The sequence below is a fragment of the Neopelma chrysocephalum genome, unplaced genomic scaffold (genome assembly GCF_003984885.1).
Source record: "Neopelma chrysocephalum unplaced genomic scaffold, ASM398488v2 Primary Assembly neopelma1_23, whole genome shotgun sequence".
Taxonomy (NCBI): Eukaryota; Metazoa; Chordata; class Aves; order Passeriformes; family Pipridae; genus Neopelma; species Neopelma chrysocephalum.
In genome coordinates, this window is record NW_020897691.1 from 6,369,674 (window position 1) to 6,387,740 (window position 18,067).

General features: G+C 45.1%; 2 protein-coding genes across 2 annotated transcripts in view; one reads left to right on the forward strand and one right to left on the reverse strand.

Annotated features, from left to right (window-relative positions):
* Positions 1-14,944: 14,944 nt before the first annotated feature.
* Positions 14,945-18,061, reverse strand: LOC113968703 (atherin-like). The gene is made up of 2 exons (XM_027685485.1): positions 17,308-18,061; positions 14,945-15,254 (listed from the first exon to the last, which is right to left on the reverse strand). Exons 1-2 carry the CDS (start codon positions 17,716-17,718, stop codon positions 15,246-15,248), a joined length of 420 nt encoding a protein of 139 aa, XP_027541286.1. The 5' UTR covers positions 17,719-18,061; the 3' UTR covers positions 14,945-15,245.
* The window catches only part of EGLN1 (egl-9 family hypoxia inducible factor 1), a 38,570-nt gene continuing 37,865 nt past the window's right edge, over positions 17,363-18,067 (forward strand). Inside the window, exon 1 of the mRNA XM_027685497.1 lies at positions 17,363-18,065. Within this exon, the coding sequence (XP_027541298.1) occupies positions 17,761-18,065 (305 nt within the window). The 5' untranslated portion in view covers positions 17,363-17,760. The remainder of the gene's footprint in view (positions 18,066-18,067) is intronic.

The following is an 18,067-nucleotide window of genomic DNA, read 5'->3' on the forward strand; positions in this document are numbered from 1 at the left end:
TTTCTCTGGGCTCCCCAGCTGAACTGGCAAAGCTGACTTTTGCCACATGAAGGAAAAAAGACCAGAAGTGGGGCTGGCTTACACTCAAGAGGACATGGAAATGGTCAAACTGCTACAGGGAGCTGGCAGAATATCATGGAGAGTTGGGCATGCTGTCCTAAGAGTTGGGTATGCTGTCCTAAGAGTTGGGTATGCTGTCCTAACACCATTGCAGGAGGGGGACATAGCAGAGGTGGGAGCAAGGCAGTAGTTTGTACTCTCCCATTCCAACTTCCCAAGGACTGCTGTAGCTAAAATACCTAGGAAAGCCACCACCATTCCAGCTGCTTAGTTTGCCAGTGGTGACATCCAAACTTGACTGACATTAGCATTCCGTGTCTTGCTGCCTCAATACCCAGAAACAGCTTTGTTTCTCCTGATGGAGGGAAAATGGTACTTTTATTTCTCTGTCAGGCTTAGAAAAGCAAGAACATAGGAGAACAGATAAGAGAGTCCAGATAAGCCTCACAAAGGGAGAAGAGCCCAGGCTGAGTGTGGGGCCAGGTGCCCAAGCCATCCATTCACAGGTAACCTGGCATGCCCCCTTGAGAGGCCACCTGAGCCCTGGATGGAAACCAAACCATGGGACTGGGAAGTCATGTAGCTGAGAGGGATTTACACGGCTGTGCCCTACATGCTGTAAGCTTCCACTGCTTATGTGCTGGGAGGGAGTGAGCTGCTCCTGCCCAACACACGGCTGCCTCAGCCCTGGGCTGCATTGCTGCCCAGCTCACACCTCGGCCCCACTTGGATTCACACACACCACACAATGCCTTCACTCAGATATATTTATCAAGCTAAAAAAAGTTCTGGTTAACTGTTGTGTTGGCTGTGAGGCCTAGTTGCGCTATCTAGGAGGGAAAAAGAGGCCACCTGGAGCTGTAAAGATCTCATAAGCCTCATAAGGAGGACAGCACCCTGGTGGGAGGTTGTATACTTACTGGAGGGGCAGAATTCCTGCAGCAATACAGAAACGATTCAGTGTCACTGCATAGTCCCTCCCCCAACCATAAAAAAAATTTTACTTTTTACATATTTCCTGGAATATGTGATTTTACACCCTGTTATGAAAGGAAATCCAGTCCGGTGGGACAAAGTCATTCTTGGAATAACTTTCAATGAATTCAAAAGCTACAACTGGACTGACTTTGGTGTAGTAAGTCCTCAGGGTATTGGTGGCTGCTGCAGTCATGTTTTTGTAGGCAGTCTGGATCTACTAGTTTTCCTAGAATAATAATTGCAGTAAGAGCTGTGATGTTTTGTAAGCAAACTCATTTGTACTGGCAAAATCCCTACTTGTGTTGATAGAGAAGTGGCTTACACTGCTAAATTTCTTCCAGTTTTTATTTGGAATTGCTGTTCTATTATGAAATATCTTTATGCTGTCTGCACAATAGGTGCAGATGATTACCTCTGCATTGTTATAACAGTACCCTTTTCTAGCACAAATGTCTAAACTCTTTTGTTTTGTATAATAAAAATACTAGAATATGGTTGGGGAAGAAAGAAACTACTGTCTTAAGACAAAATAGATTGATGCCCTAGAATAGCCTGCAAGGCAAATTCTGTGTGACAATAAGAGGCCAGAATTCACCAAAATAATCTAGAATATTTTCTTTTGTTATTTTTATGAGGGTTGGGATCCTCACTTCCTAAGCAATCTGTACAAACATCTGCATGAACTCATAGCCTATATATGTCTATTTTCCTTTCTAAAATCTGAGTTAATCTTGTTTGCAGCATGCAGAGAAATTGAGCAGTACGCGAATACCACTTAATGTCATCCCCATTTAGAAATGCAGTATCACTGCAGTATCACTGCCTGGCCAGCCCAAGGGGCAGCTGGACACCCGCAGCCTTGCCACTGCCAGATGGCTGCAGACGGTCTAAGGAGCTTTTGGGAAGCAGATGTTCCCTGGTGCATCTCCTGAAAGTGAAAGGCAGCATTATAAAGAGCGCAAAGTTTAAGGGACAAAATCTGAGTATGGGGCAATATGGGGCATCTCCTTGAGGGTGGGATTTCACCTTGTATTTTGGCATGGAAAGAAAGGGGATAGGCTTGAAAGGCTTTGAAAGCAAAGACAAGCAGCTGTGTTCGATGGTTTAAAATTAGGGGAAACTCAATCTGTGCTTGTTGAGAGCAGCTTTACAGTATTTCCACATATATGGCATACACCTCAGAAAAACTGCAGATCAGTACCATACTGTTCCTTAAAATAAGCCCCAGAGATAACTCACACATCTCAGCAGCAGGAGAGCTGATGAAGGAGGAAGAGTCTATGTAGGATCTACCAGGGAAGAAGTGGCTCTGGGGTACCTGAATTTGCAGATTGCTTGAGTGGCCCATCATGGATTATACTAATGAAAATCAGGTTCTTTGTCCTAGAGGCTCCCCTTGAAAACCTGTTTCTTGAGGCAACTTGGAGATCACAGCAATCGGGCTTCTGATAGGAGGAATTTGCTCTGGGGGTGGCAATACATCTATTCTGGCACCCTGTAGCTGCCTTTCCCCAGGGCTCCTCACTTTCCTGCCCATCACAGGGGTGGTGCATATCCTTGATGAGACATCAATGGGGCCTTGGGACACCAGGAAAGGTAGTGCTGGAAACAAACAGCCACTACCAGTGATTCAATGGCCTGCGGCTCATTTGCAGTGAGACCTGAGGGGTGCACTCCTTCCTGCTGCAACCTGGGGCGAAGCAAAGTCGCCCCATCCACTGTGTGTGTATGTAAAGAAGTCCATCTGTATGTACAGAGTAATACCATCAGCATGGACTACACAAATTGGGTTGAGTAATTCTCCCACTGAGATAAGAAGATCAGTGGAAAGGGGTGACAAAATAGCAAGCAAAGATAACAACTTTTGCAGCAGCCCTGTGAATATGTATGCGGACACAAGGTAAATGTGTATGTATCTCACGGCCAGAGAAAAGATGTTGCAGCAATCAAGGTATAAGAGAAGGAGAGTTTTGGTTGTAAGACTAGCTAAAAAAAAGACCATATCCTGTAGATATTATCCAAAAATAGTCTGCAAAACTAAAAATAGCATGGATATATCACAGTTTAAAAAGAGATCAAAAATGAAGCTTATAAAGATTGTAAGTCATATGAGATACAGCATGAACTTTACAGCTTATAAAAGACAGTGATGGAAATGAAATTATGCTAATTCACACGACCTAGTTTCAAACTCCAGTCACCTGAGCCAAAACAAGCAGACAGCTTTATTTACTGTTTTTTCATTTTTCCTGGGATGTACAGACTGAAGGTCCTGCATGCCAGACCTCCCATGCTTCTCATATACAGACCACGTTTCTTGCTTGCACAGGCCTCTCTCTTCTGCCAGCACCTCAAGCATGTGCTGTGGTGGCTACCTCAAAAAGTGCGTGGAGGACTGAAAATGGGAGAAGCAAGAAGCTATCTGTGTCTGGAGGAGCAGACTGTGTGTGAACCCCTCTACCTTCTGCAGGTCAAACATGTGCCTTGGGGTTGCAGGGTTTTGCAAAGTATTTCATGCGCCACTTGCTCTTGCCAGTGGGTTAGGATGCCCACCAAAGAAGGCTGGTGTCCTGGTCTTGAGTAGGCAGCTGCCAAGCTACCCACAGAGCAGCAATCTGTCTATGAACAGGGACCAGCAGCTCACACAGGCAGCTGCCTGGCAAATCTTGGCACCACCAGGGGTGTAGCCAGCTCCCTGGTGGCATTTCAGACCTTAGTTGTAGACTCAGTACCCTTAGTTAAGCATATATCCTGCAAAGGTACTCTAATCTTTCATCTGATTTAACCCTCCATCCCTGCTCGGGGGTATTAAGAGTTTAATTCGGCATTTGCAACAGGACCCAGATAGATGAAGACCTTAAGGTGGAAGGACAAGGTAAGCAGAGGGGTTACAGCACAGGCTGATCCTTGTCCCATCTGGGGGACAGCACAGAGCCCTGTCATTTGGTCTGTGTGTTGCTGCAAGCACTGGACATGAGCTGGCTCAGCACAGTTTGGCCAGTCCCTGCATGAGCACACAGTGCTCAATCCTGGAAGAGGACAAGGGTAGCCACAGAAGGAGCAGGCATGCTGCTGGGGCAGCTGCAGCACCTCTTGAGGTGGCATGGGGAGAAGAAGGAAGGGAACAGCTCTTCTTGAAGCCCTGCTTAGGCAGTCGTAGCCTGACAACAGCCATATGGACACAGGCTGGAGATTTAAGTCTTTTTCCAGCTGTTGTTGAAGTGTCAGTACCCCAGTCTAATCTCACTGGCTATTACCATTCTCCTCTTAACCACCACTACCCTCATGTTTGTAAGCAAAACCGGTTGTATGTGCTCCCTCGGACCTCGAGAATCAAATTGATCCATGCTAACTCAGGCAGCTGAAACACAAGGTCTGCCTGTATTTAGTTCAATGCCAGTAAATAGGTCAAGGAAAGCTGGCGGGGGGGTGAGTGTGCCTGAGTGCTGGGTGAGCGGTAATCTCTTCAGCCAACAGACCTGGAGTTTAAAGATTGACTTATGCACCTCTGGTGATTTGTCCCATGCACCCAGAAGCTGACTTTGGCCTGTTGTGTTCAGTGCAAGCTACACCAAGAGGACAAGTCTGGTCAGAGGAACTCCAGATGTGACCAAACCTTTTTCATTCCCACATGCTCCTTGACTGCCTCTTCCCCGACTTGGGAGTCATGGAGAAGCTTGCATGTAGGTCTGCCCTGGGGGCAAGCAGAGTCACACTGTCCTGCCCATGCTGCCAGTGGCACAGCCCCTCCCTGCTGGAACAGCAAGGTTTGGAAGCAGGGGGTGCAGATGGTCCCGGCCATGCACAGAGTGCACTCCTCTGCCTCAGCCAGACAAGAGAGCGATGCTGCTGAGCTGCCTCCTCACACCAGCAATTTTCATGCCCCTAGTTGCTTGCAGCTAGGGAGAAATTGTTTTGGTGCTGCTTTAAACACTCAGATCTTGACTACTGGGCCCTGGCAATGCTCTCCTCATACATGTAATACATGTCCTGTGATGTAGATGGGTTTGGGGTTGAGTTTATGAGAGCACAGAATTTGCAAGTTCTCACCTATTCCTTCCTTCTCAAGCACTCTCAAACCAATATGCCGCAAACAAACCACTTCCTTGCAAGCGTCTGTCCTACCACATTTTATGTAATTCAGAACTGCAAAATCACTTTCTCCAGGTGCCTCACTGGGCATCAGTGTGAGATACTCTGACAAGGGATCTGAAGAGACCTGGTGTTGACTTCTCTATATGAGCAAGAACCTTATTCTCTCTAAATAAGATAATTATCAAGGGGGTGTTTGTGCCCATTCTTGTTTTTGGGGACTCTCCTTTCCCTTTGCTGCCATGACTCATAAAACTCGTTAAACCAGAGTATGCCTAGCAGGAGAACATTTAATTACACAGCAGTTGCAGGGTAGTGATGGAATTTATGTTTGACAGGCTGATGGCAAGATGGCTTTATCTACAAAGCTGTTTAGATGTCAGTATAGCAAATGCCATCCATAGGGCTGGGCAAGCCATACCATGTACCAAATCAGCAAGGAGGAAGGTAAAATATGTGCCAGGACGGGGCTCGAGACACTAGTGATTTGCATAAACAGCCTGAGAACGTGCCTGTCATCACCGTGTCTGGAGCAATGTGTAGAAACATTATCTGGTAAACCAACAGCTTTGCACTGCACAGTGACCTAGATAGGAAATACGATGCAAGGAGGGAGAAGGTGAGACTGTGCACTGTTGTAACACATAGATCAGGTTATTTGCTGCTGCTTTTATCTGGCTATAAGGGTTTAATAGTCAATAAACCACTTGAAAACAAGTTCTGGCCTCTCCCTTCCTTCTCAGGCACTCTCACAGCAACACAGTGTGCAGCCAGACCAATTTATGAAAAATGTATTCCAGTACTTAGCAAAATATTAACAAAATATTCTGAAAACCACTGTACACAGCTACGTGTGCACCACTTCAAGAGTACAGCCTTAAGCTGTCTGTGAAGGGGCTCAGAGGAATTACAACATTGCAGTGACCACTCATCTTGTGTGTGTGTAAACAGGTTTGTTTACATGAAGAAAACTCTTTCCACTCTGGCCTTTGAGTTTGCAGTAGACAATTCAGTTGAAGTAGACTAGGATATGCGAGGATGATTGTGCTCACTAGAATAAAAAAGCAAAGGGAAGAGTTTCGGAACTAATGCAAGACACTGTTTGAAATCCCCTCCCATTTGTACATTTTGTCACGATTACTTAGAAGCCAAGCATGACCAAGTGATTTGTCATCAGTTTTGGTTTTGTGAGGTTTCTTTTCCTTGTAACTTACCTTATAATTAGCACATTGTATCATTCATCCTTTCCTGTCTAAGATCTGATTTTAAAACACTACCATAAAACCTTAGCACGCTGAAAGCAGTACGTACTATTTTGGCACGAAAAGCACATCTTCCTCACCTTTAAAGAAATTGTAGCTAGATGACACTTTCAGGAAGGCAGAGGAATGATAACCTTGTAGAGCAATGGCTTGGTATTCCTATATTATTATTTCTATATTATTTTTATATCAACAAAATAAAGATTTCTCTTAACTCTGAAAATCTGCTGGCAGAAAGAAAAACATTTAAAGATCACCTATCAAAGGTCTTTGAGGTCAAATAATAACTTATCTATAGACCAGTGTGTTCAACATGCAGTCTGTGAGCGGGAAAATGGTTTGCTCTCATTTTTCATTCTTCTGTAGACAGAATATTGTCTCCCAAATTAGTCTTGTTGGCTCCAAATTACTGTGCTTAGCCAAAATGAAGCCTCTTTTTTATATTTTCCAATTTTTTTACGCCAAAAGTAGCCAAACAAGTAGTGGAGTATTCCTCTTTCAAATGTATAGTAAACGAGACTTTAATATTACCATGAGGCTGAGGTATCAAAAATCAGAGTGAAATTTTCATTTTTCCATCCTATTTTTTAAAGTTATTTCTTTTGAAAGTAATACACGAATCTTGACCCTAACACATTTTTGCCCCCACATTTAATCTGTAGCTAAATCTTAGAAAATATACAGTAGCTAAATTTTGGAAGATAATGCTTTTCAATCTGCCATCACAATCAAGGGACCTACATTAATGAAAATGGAGAGTGTTAGGACAGATTCTTCTAGTTTTTGTAACAGTAAGCTGGTTTTCTTCTATATTTACACATTTTTTAGAAACAACATTCCAAGTGTTTTGCTCTTGGGACTTAGTCCAGAGTTAAGTCTGTGATCACTCTGTCACATTATCTCACTCATGACAGTCCATCAGAGCAACTAAATAATTTCTGCATGGCAAACAACAGTAATTCTTACAGCGTGTATTGCTGTTTTCACTGATCCCAGTGAAACCATTTCTTCATTTGTTGTGGAGAGTGAAAGATCGCCTTTCCAGGAGTGTTTCTTGACGGATTGAGGCAGGTATCTTTGTCATCTGCGGCTGACAGTCACTACGGCTGCATTTTCCACACTACTACCATTTTGGCAGTAGTTTCTGCACAATGTCTAAGGGAATTTCTCCCTGCACACATGTTTTTGGGAAGAGCCTTACATCCTCATTTTTCTCCTCGCAAGATGTCCTCAGACCTCACCTCACATTCAAGGAGATCCTGTTCCCTTTCCTGGTTCCACCACACTGCTCCATAACTCTCTGCCTCCATCGGAGCTCAGCACTCCCCCGCAGAACAACATTGCAAAACCTCCTCAGGGATGAAGACCTCCTCTCTATTTATAGAGCACTGAGGCCAGATGAAAGTTTCCAGAGAGTTTTCTGGAAGAGCTCCCATTTAGCTGTTTTGAAGGCTTACAAAGGGAAATGAGGTTGCACCTTGCTTCAGAGCTTTACCTTGCATTTAGCAAGCAATAAACCTTTGCAGTATAGTATGTAATGCACCAGGCAAACATTTGATGTTAGACATTGGCATTTATAAACCTCTGAGGAAGTTTTCTTCCTGACATGTCTTGTCCATATCTGGATTACAAATGCAAAATCAGAAGCTTGGGGCAGATTCTCTAACATGAACCCATATTTTCAATTGATTTTTGTCCTAATTCTGCAATTCAGGACTATCTTAACAGAGAGGAAGAAGTGTTTTTAGTTTTGTGTTGGAGTTTTTCTTAGAAGATTGAGGCCGATGTTTTAAAATCAAAAATAAGGTTCTACAAGCAAATGCACTGCTGAGTGTTGCTCCACAGATATGATCCAGCATTTCTTTTACTCATGTCACAAATGAAATACAGAATATTTCTTAAACTAGTGGAGAAATGGTCACCGTAGCTAAAATAAGGTAGGAGTCAGGCTGGATACACAGAGTGGACATACCCACAAACATGAGTCTTTGTGTGTATATGAGCTAGCTATGGTTGGCCTCTCACACTAGCAAGAGAAAAGCAGCAAGCCCTTGACTACTTTTGCCCACAGCACATGGCTTTTCTTGGAGGATGTGTTTGCACGAAAGAAGGAGTGTTGTCTCCCACACGAATTTCAACAACCATTTGCACCATTTGGTAAATAGGTGAGGACAGTCTCTGTCTACTGTCTGCCTATCCCCTCCAGTTTAAACTCCATTACACAGTGAGGAAGCTCTAATCTGAGGAATCCTTTTTAGGAATCTGCTTTTTAATGAAAACTCATGAACATGGTCCCACCATTACCAACAGTCTGAGCGTAAACACACAACCTCCAAAACAAACAAATGAACAAACACCACAACAAACCTCAAAAAAAACCAACAAAAAAAGAGAGAACAATTCCAGGGAGAAAATATAAGCCTAATGAAATAGTAAGGAAAAAAGTGAAATCCACCTCCTGACAAGATAAGCATTATCATCTTCCATTGCACTGTGTGTGGATGAAGAACGTGCAAATTGCTTGTTGACCTGTTTTTTGCTTCTGCATAAAAAGGAAAGGCCATTTTTTCTAGTACCAATAAATGCCACTTTATCTCTAGGTCACTAATTAGCTAACTGGGTGAGCAAGGAACAGGTTCAGGGGTAGCAATTCTAACAGTGACAAACTGATGCAGCACGATAGCAAGACTCGAACACAACCCAGCCCTAATTACAGCTCTGTAGCACATACTATCACTCCGAGCACAAACCAAAGATGTTAATAATACAAAATCAGCTGTGTGCTTGCACAAACTCTTGGTAATTTTAATTTTCCAGCACCTAATATTTAGGTACTGCTTTGTAAAAGCTCTCTAGCATACAATTCCAACATTATGTTTCAGTGGATTCATTAACAGCATTGTGACATCTGAATGCCCATTGAAGGAGATAAAATGAATAGTGTCAGTTTAGATCATGCAGTGGGAAGACATCAGTTTTTCATAATAATATAGGAACATAAATTACTGTACATCCACTACTAGCATTCCCAGTTTAGTAAATATCTGTCCTTAGTACAAGTTGCTTGGGACGTGCTTTAAAACCTGATGAAATATCTTACTCTGGTATAAGTCTAAGAGTATTTGCACAGAGGGTTGTGCTCGTTAGCATAGGAAGAAAAAGAAGAAACAGAACATCATCATAATGAGTGTGCATCAACATCGCAATTTTAATACCATATTTGTTCAGTTCTAAATTATCAAGAACTATTTTAATCAACAGCCAGAACCTTTCAACTACTATGACCTGAAAAGAAAACCAACCAAACAAAAACTTACAAAATCTGAGTCCCTGGCATGCGGTTTGCACCATCAATAGCTTGAACACCTCTCCTTGCATCCTCAGATAGCAGAGTCAGCTGATGCTTGCCATTATCCTGTCTTGGTACAGAATATCCTGTACTTTGGATCTGCTGATTCTCTCAACGCAGTTTCAAAATGAAAAGCTTCTCTTCAATCAGGGAGAAAGTAGAAATGGGTCAAGTTACATCATATGAAGTAAATACAAGCGAAGTTACATGACATGACTGAGTCAGTTTACCATTCTGACTTGGGTGGTCCTGCTTTTCCCTCCCTGACTCCTGGCCCTGCTGGTCCACACCCTCTCTTGCACCACATCAAACCATTTGGAAAGGCAATTCAACTTGTTAATCCAACAGAAAACTATTCTCTCAAACTGACTCACCAAAGGGCTTGATTATGGAATGAAGTTCAACAAGGCCAAGTGCCGGGTCCTGCACTTTGGCCACAACAACCCCCTGCAGCGCTACAGGCTGGGGACAGAGTGGCTGGAGAGCAGCCAGGCAGAAAGGGACTTGGGGGTGCTGATCGACAGGAGGCTGAACATGAGCCAGCAGTGTGCCCAGGTGGCCAAGAAGGCCAATGGCATCCTGGCCTGCATCAGGAACAGTGTGGCCAGCAGGAGCAGGGAAGTGATCCTTCCCCTGTACTCTGCATTGGTGAGGCCACACCTTGAGTATTGTGTTCAGCTCTGGGCCCCTCAGTTCAGGAAGGACATTGAGGTGCTGGAGTGGGTCCAGAGAAGAGCAACGAGACTGGTGAAGGGACTTGAGCACAAGTCCTATGAGGAGAGGCTGAGGGAGCTGGGGTTGTTTAGTCTGGAGAAGAGAAGGCTTAGAGGCGACCTCATCACTCTCTTCAACTACCTGAAGGGAGGTTATAGCCAGGCGGGGGTTGGTCTCTTCTCCCGGGCAACCAACAATAGGACAAGGGGACATGGGCTCAAGCTCTGCCAGGGGAGGTTTAGGTTAGATGTTAGGAAGAAATTCTTTACAGAGAGGGTTATCAGGCATTGGAACAACCTACCCAGAGAGGTGGTGGATTCACCATCCCTGGAGGTTTTTAAAAAGAGATTGGACGTGGCCCTTAGTGCCATGATATAGTAATTGGAGTTGGATCAGGGGTTGGACTTGATGATCTTAGAGGTCTCTTCCAACCCTACCTATTCTATGATTCTATGATTCTATGATAAGAGTGGTGCCAAGGAGCATGGCTCTGGAGGGAGCAGAACCACCCCTTCTGGTGGGCAGCAACTCAACACTGTGCCTTAAACCTAGCCACTGCAACCGAAGAAAGCATTGCAGGGCACAGGAGGAAGGCAAACAGAAGAGCACAGGCTCTAGCACAAAGCCTGTGCCTTTGGGAAGGATGGAAACACAAGAATAGGCATCACAAAGCCCTTGGGATGGGGTAGACACTGAGGAGGGCACTGGCAGCAGAGCAATGGGACATTGCACCCTGGTATGCATCAGAGGGGAGCATGGGAACACACAGGCACTATAATGGCAGAAGGAGGAATGAGGAGTGACACAGAACACGGTGCTGAACTGTACTGAGTCCACTCAGACTGCAGTGGTTCTTCAGAGTTCAGGCTCACAATGCTCGTGTGCATGTCTGTAGCCAGCCCTGGAAAAGGTGAGCTCTTCAGGACAGATGTATTATCTTAACAGTTTTAACAAAGCACACGCTATACTATTTTATCCCCATTGTTCAAGAAAAGAGGGAGGACACCATTGTTCACTCAGAAAACAAACAAAAAATGAGGCCTGTCCCCATTCTTCTCAAGAAATTGCCTTACCAAAAAAAAAAATCAGGCCACTAAGTGTTATTGAGCAATAACACCTAGTCAGTCTTACCAGCTCAAAACCTCACTCACTATTACCTTTTCCTTCCTCTCTTAAATTACTGAGACAGGTCTCTCCTTTCATAGCAGCAAATGTTTTAAGCTTGTTTAAAATCTCATTTTCTTAGGGTCTCTCTCCTACTGGTACAACTGCCTCAATAAGAATTGAGGGATATCAGAAATTGTGCTAGTCATCTGGAGAAAGGAAAAGGAAACTGTATCTTCAACCAAAGATAAAATGTCCAGTCTTCTAACAAATACATCTTCATTTTTTCAGGAACAGTTCTTGAGTTCCTCTCTTGAGCTCTTTTCTAGGTAATCAGGAAAAAACAAGTGGAGACTGTAATGCATTAAATAGCAGGATATATTGCAACGTATGAGCTAAGGTACTCTCAAGCTTCCCAAACCAAGGGGCACAGGACAAACTGTACTTGCCTACACCCCAGGGCATCCCTGTTCTCTTTTCTGAATACAAGACCAGGCATTGGCAGAAGTAAGAACTACGTGCCTGGAACCCGAAAGACGAGGAAAGAGAAAATATGATGTGCAATAAATCAGGTACATGCAAAATAATCATGGTGCACCACATCATCCTAAGACTGCTCAGCATTGTTTCCACCTTAATGATCTTTCAGCATGTCACAGCGCCGAATCATGATGACAGAGGGGCAGGATGCACATATCAGATGCAGAATGAAAAGGTCTTTTTATCATTGTGGCCCTATGAAGCATTGGACTTTCTTTATGTTGGAGTCCCCTGTTCTCACTCTGGAAGACTTGTCCGCACCAAAATCAAGAAAAGCTTCTGGAGCAGTTCAGATAAATTTGACCTACACACAGCTAAAGCAGGAATCTCTCTTCCCTGCTTCCCCACCCCCAAACTGCTTATCACTGTATCAGTGCATGAATTTCAAATAGGTTTAAAAAATGTTCTTTAAAAGTAACTTTCTGTTCATAACTGGACTTTAAGCACCCTGAGGGCCTGCTGGCTTGCTTAAGTTCGAGGCCAGAAATGTACATAATTGTCAATCTTTAGCAAGACAGGGAGTTCTTTTCTAACCAGAGCCAGAAAACTCCCTCTGGAGAAACCTCACAAACAATGTGAAAAAAAGCTTTTGAACTTTCCATGGTACAAAGTTTAAAATGAAGACAAAACTGGAATGAGTCAGTCTTGAGCACTTTCTAAGCTATTCTGCATTTCCATAGCTTTACAGATACAGACATTTGGAAGCAGCATTTTCAGTTAAAAAAAATTTAGAAAGACATTGTTTTGTACTGCACTAGCATAATTAATTTTCCCTAAATGTGAAAAAAATTATTACAGTAGACAAAAATTTTAATATGTATAAATATCTCTGGATAAACCCTAACCATATTTTTGGTGTAATAAAAATAGGCTATATTCCCAGATATGAAAATGCATACAATTTCAGACAGATTCAGGGACAGCAAAAACAATTTTAGTTGAAGAGCCTGGAGGAATGCCGCAATATTAAACACAGTATTAAACACAAGTTTACATAAAGTAATTGAGAATACTTCTCCTTATATTTAGCCCAACTCATATAATCTCAGATTATAATGAAAGGTTTTCTCTTTTAAACATTAGATCATTATGATATTCAGTGACAAACAACCAAATTATTCTATTACTTTAATTTCAGCAAAAACTTTTAGAGAAACTCTGCAATGGCATCAAGCATTAAGTGGGATGATAGGCATTCCAGGGTACTGCAGACTATTTTCAGGGCTCAGAGCCCAATTCTCCATTGTCCCAAGGGCTGTGTGCCACTTCTTAATGTGGCAGGAAAATACCAAGTTCCTGGCCTATCAAAAAGCTAAAGCCTGGATCTTGAACATTTCTGAGACCCTCTAGGATGTGCTGGCCAAGTGATTTGAGGGGACCCTGTGTTAGGTCATGTGCTCCTCTGTGACAGCAGGCACACCTCCCAGACGACCTCTGACAGGTGACCACCCATCCCTCCCCCCCCTTTCCTTCTTTGCAGAAACAGGGGACAGAGGAGGTTTTTGGGAGATGAATAAACCACACTAACCCTTTGAGTACCTCAGGAAAAGAGTCTGCACTTAACAAAGGAGCACTTGCATAGCCTTGTGGATGTATTTTGTACAGTTTGTCCTCATTAGAAAGGAAGTGAGTTTAACAGAGAATCCCACTCAGACAAACAGTTGTTTCATTTTATTTGGAAAAGCTACAAACCTGTTACAGTTCACTTGCTAGTATGAAAAGCAAGCTTGAAAAATGGCACTGTTGCGATCAGTGAAAAATGGTTTAAGTTGAATATCAGCAGTGAGGCTGAAGAACATGGTGGAGTGGCCAGGGTAGAAGAGAGCAAATGATACAACCCCCCAAGTTCTGAATTTTAACTATAACACTGTTGTGGACATGCATCTGCCTCACTGACACCTTACACTACCACCCACCTCAGGAGTACAGAACTCAGAAATACAGTAGCTTCCAAGTGGCCTTCTGGCAGCAGTGAAAAACTTAGCTTGGAATCACAGGGACTTTTTCCTGTTCACAGCAAAACTGTCTGAAGATGAGACTACTTTTCATTTAAACTTTATTTCTAAGCTGATTTTGTAACCTTCTCTAATCTTGTTATTCTGCATTCCCCTTCTCCACGGGCTTCAAAGATTCTTTTTTGGTTGCTTATACAACCTCACAGCTGCAGTACGCAGATATCTAAAGCATGGTATAAACGCAGCTATTACTACTACTTAATAAAAACAGAGAAGTTATTCATTGACCAACATTTTTTTCCCTCTTTCTAATAAGCATATCAGATCCATGTCTAAGTGGTGATAAAAAACTATGACCTTGCACTAAGTTTATCCCACAACATCCTCATTACGATGGTATTTAATTTTAAAGACTTTTCACCTGCATTCTCTGCAAACCAGTATGTCTCATCGTTACCTAATCATCAGTAAAGTTCTTTTCCAACATTCACTGACACAGACAAGAAATTAGCTATCTTGGAAAGGCTGCATTAGGGAGCAAGGGAAGAGTAACCAGCAGAAAAGAAAGAGGAGGAAGTCCCTTCCCCCTCAGTTCTGGCAACCATCATATTGGTCATTTTGCTTTGTATACTGCATGTTGCTTTTTGTCATGCTTTGTCCTTACACTGTCTTTTAAGGAACAAGCCCTTTGGCAATGAATAGTCTTTATATGCCTGGAAAACATTTATAGCATGTTGTAGATACTATTGTAATATAAATACTCATTGTCTTCCAGAGTTTCCTTACCACCACCACTCTGTGACACAGCTTTTTCACTGTAAAAAACCTCCATTAAATTGTTTTGTGCCACTGGCAAAGTGCTGTAATCATAAAATATGGCAAATGCTTCATACACCCAAGGATGGATTTTATTGAACTTGGTATTTCTTTAGACAATGCTGTCAAACAGTATTACGTCAAGACAACCTGAAGTAGCTTAGCACATTAGCAAATGCAAAAACTAAGACCTTTAATTCCATCCCAAGACATGTGGAAAAGAGAGGGAAGGAACAAAAGACTTTTGAAGCCAAATTAGCCTGTAAATTAATAACTATCATTAGATTTTAGCCAGGCATCATACTTTTACCTTGGTCCTTTTCTTAGTTTTCATAGATGGATGACTGAGTTTTGAGTCCGTGACTTTCATGTCCATTATGTTTGCTGAAAGAGTACACAACAAATGCAAAAGGTCTTACTCTTCAATTTCTATCTGGCAGAAGGTCATTGTTTGCATTTCTGAAGTTTTTGAAAATAACAGCCTTGACTCTCTCCTCATTTAGCCCAGTTTAACGATACTACAAGTCTGAGGAAATCAGTTGAGTTAATTTCAGCTTAAAGCAAGTTAGAGGAATGCCTAAACCTAGTATTTCTGACATACCTCATACACCTGTAGTTAAAGAAAAACTCTCATTAAACCTACATTAAAAATCTGCCCACTTTATGCTCTAGACTTAAAACTTGCTTTTAATCCACTTCCTTCTGCCTTTTCCACTTCATTTTCCTCCCTTCAAGAATAAAGAACAAAGAAATTACTAATATGAAACTTGGTTTTTAGTACCCAGCTTTTCCAGTTCATTCAGCACCTTTTTTGTTGTTGTTGTTGTTGTTAATTCAGCCTTGGAGCTTGTTGGTCATATTCACCTTGAAATTTTATCCACTGGGCTTTCATGACCTTGTCCTCTCAGTACTCCTTTTGCATTTCTAATAATTCATCCTGTTTTTCCTTCTCATTTTTCATGTATGTACCACAGGCACTTGTAGCCTTGGCACACTTTCTTACTTCTTCTACCTCTTTCACATAGTACATTCAGTGCCTAACATTCCTCCAAGTCCTACTGCTATGCCAATTAATTTTAAATCCAGTTCCACAGGAGAGATGATAAGAACGAAACCATTTTAATTGCATACCTGAAGCCATCTCACTATAATACAAGCATATTACAGTCTTAAACTTCACAACAGCCTATGAAGAGCAAAAGCATTAGTATTCCTTTTCTACAGTCACAAAGAAAAAATCACTTATCCAAAGTTATGGGAAAGCTTGTGGCAGCCTCTGGGTTACCAACCAGAGGATTCATTTCACCTTTCTACCTCCAGATCTGGATATTATGTATTTTACACTTTTTGGGGTTTAGAATGGATTTGCTTAACTTACAGGCAGTGCAGACCAATGGTAGGCACTGTGTCTCACCAGCCCAGCCCAGGGAGCAGATTTGCTGTCTGTTCTCCAAATTGTTCTCTGAGAAGATGGGCAGGAGAACTCACTCAGGAGGAATCCTTGCTCAGTCTTACCACGAGGCTCTGAAGGAGCGACCAACATGTTGGGCTATACTGCAGGAAATTGCAAAATATACTCCACTTTCATAACATATACCACAAGCAAGCAAAGCCACGGTTAAGCAGATCCAATCGGAGCTTACACATCACCTCAGAGGATTCCAGGTCCCCATGTGGCTTCTGACAGCCAGTGTGACTGTGTTGAGACTTTGTCCTTTCACCAGCGCTGCTCTGCCAAACCATCTTTCTTTTTTTCTGTCAGGGGCTTTGCCATGTTCATCAAAGCACGGGCCATAACTCCCGGGTTCTCCTTTCAGCAGCCACATCACTTGCTCCTTCTCCATGCTTTTTACTTTTCCTTTTCTTAATCAGCCTGGCTCTGGCGTTCATTACCACCGAGTTAGGTGCGACACAAGCCACGTGTTATGAGGGAGCCAGCGCACTTCCCTCCCACCCTGCCAGCTATCCGGCAGGGACATTTTGGGGCCTACGGGACTGACAAAACCTGGCCCTCCACTGTGGCCGCCGCCATCCTGCCTGTCATTCAAGGCGACAGCGCCCGGCTTCCGTGTCATACCTTGCTCCTCGGTAACCCCGCCTCACCTGCGGCGGGGCCGCACCCCAGAGGGGCACCGGGGTAGCTCGCTACTGGGGAGAGGGGCACCCATGGACTAGCGATCCACTGCCCGCCCAGCGACGGCGGGGCGTCCCAAGCAGCCCAGGCCGATGACAACCCCCAGCAGCCCTGTCCCTGCCGGGAAGGCCGCGCTGGTGGGAGAGAGGAGAGAGGCCTGTCCCTTCGCCCAGCACCAGGCCCCGCGGCCGCGGCGGTACCGCTCAGCCTCTCCGCAGCAGCGCGGAGGCCGCGGCCGGCCCCGCCCGCCCGGCCCCGCCCGCCTGACGCGCCGGCGGCGCTGGCGGGCTGGAAGTGGCGTACGTGCACAGCGGGCCGCTGGAGTGGCGCCTCCTCCTCCTCGCCCCGGCACAGCGGCGGAGGCGCGGCGGGGAGAGGCGGCGGCCGCGCCGGCCCGCGCTGCACCGGGCAGAGAGGCCGGCGGGGAGCGGAAGGCAGCCCCGCACCGCGCCACCCCGCTCCCCCTCGGCCGCTCCGCCGCTGGCGGGGCGGCGATGAGGCGGCGCTAAGCGGCGTTAGCGGCGCAGGGAGGGCGGCGCGGGCCCCCGCGCCCCGGCCGCCCCGTAGGAGGCCGCGGGCCGGCGGAGGCGGAGGGCGGCGGGACCCGCGGCGGAGCCGGAGCCGGGCGGCCATGATGCAGTGAGCGCTCCCTCCCCGCGCGGCCGGGCGGGGGCCCGCGTTAGCGCCGCTCCCGCCCGCCTCCTTACATAACATAACCCGGCGGCCGAGCGGGGCTGCGGCGGCAGCACCAGCGCCATGGCGAATGACAGCGGCGGCGGCGCCGGCCAGGGCGGCCAGGGCGAGAGCAGCGGCGGCGGCAGCAGCAGCGGCGGCGGCAACAGCACCAGCGAGCGCGATCGGCAGTACTGCGAGCTGTGCGGGAAGATGGAGAACCTGCTGCGGTGCGGGCGCTGCCGCAGCTCCTTCTACTGCAGCAAGGAGCACCAGCGCCAGGACTGGAAGAAGCACAAGCTCATCTGCCGTGGCGGCGGCGCGGCGGCGGCGGGCGCGGCAGGGGGCGCTACCGAGCCCCGCGGCGGGCACCCCCCGCCGCCTCGCGCCC

What these genes read in the sequence shown, in the direction of transcription:
- LOC113968703 (XM_027685485.1), bottom strand. Translation starts at nt 17,718, where the DNA reads ATGTTATGTAAGGAGGCGGGCGGGAGCGGCGCTAACGCGGGCCCCCGC.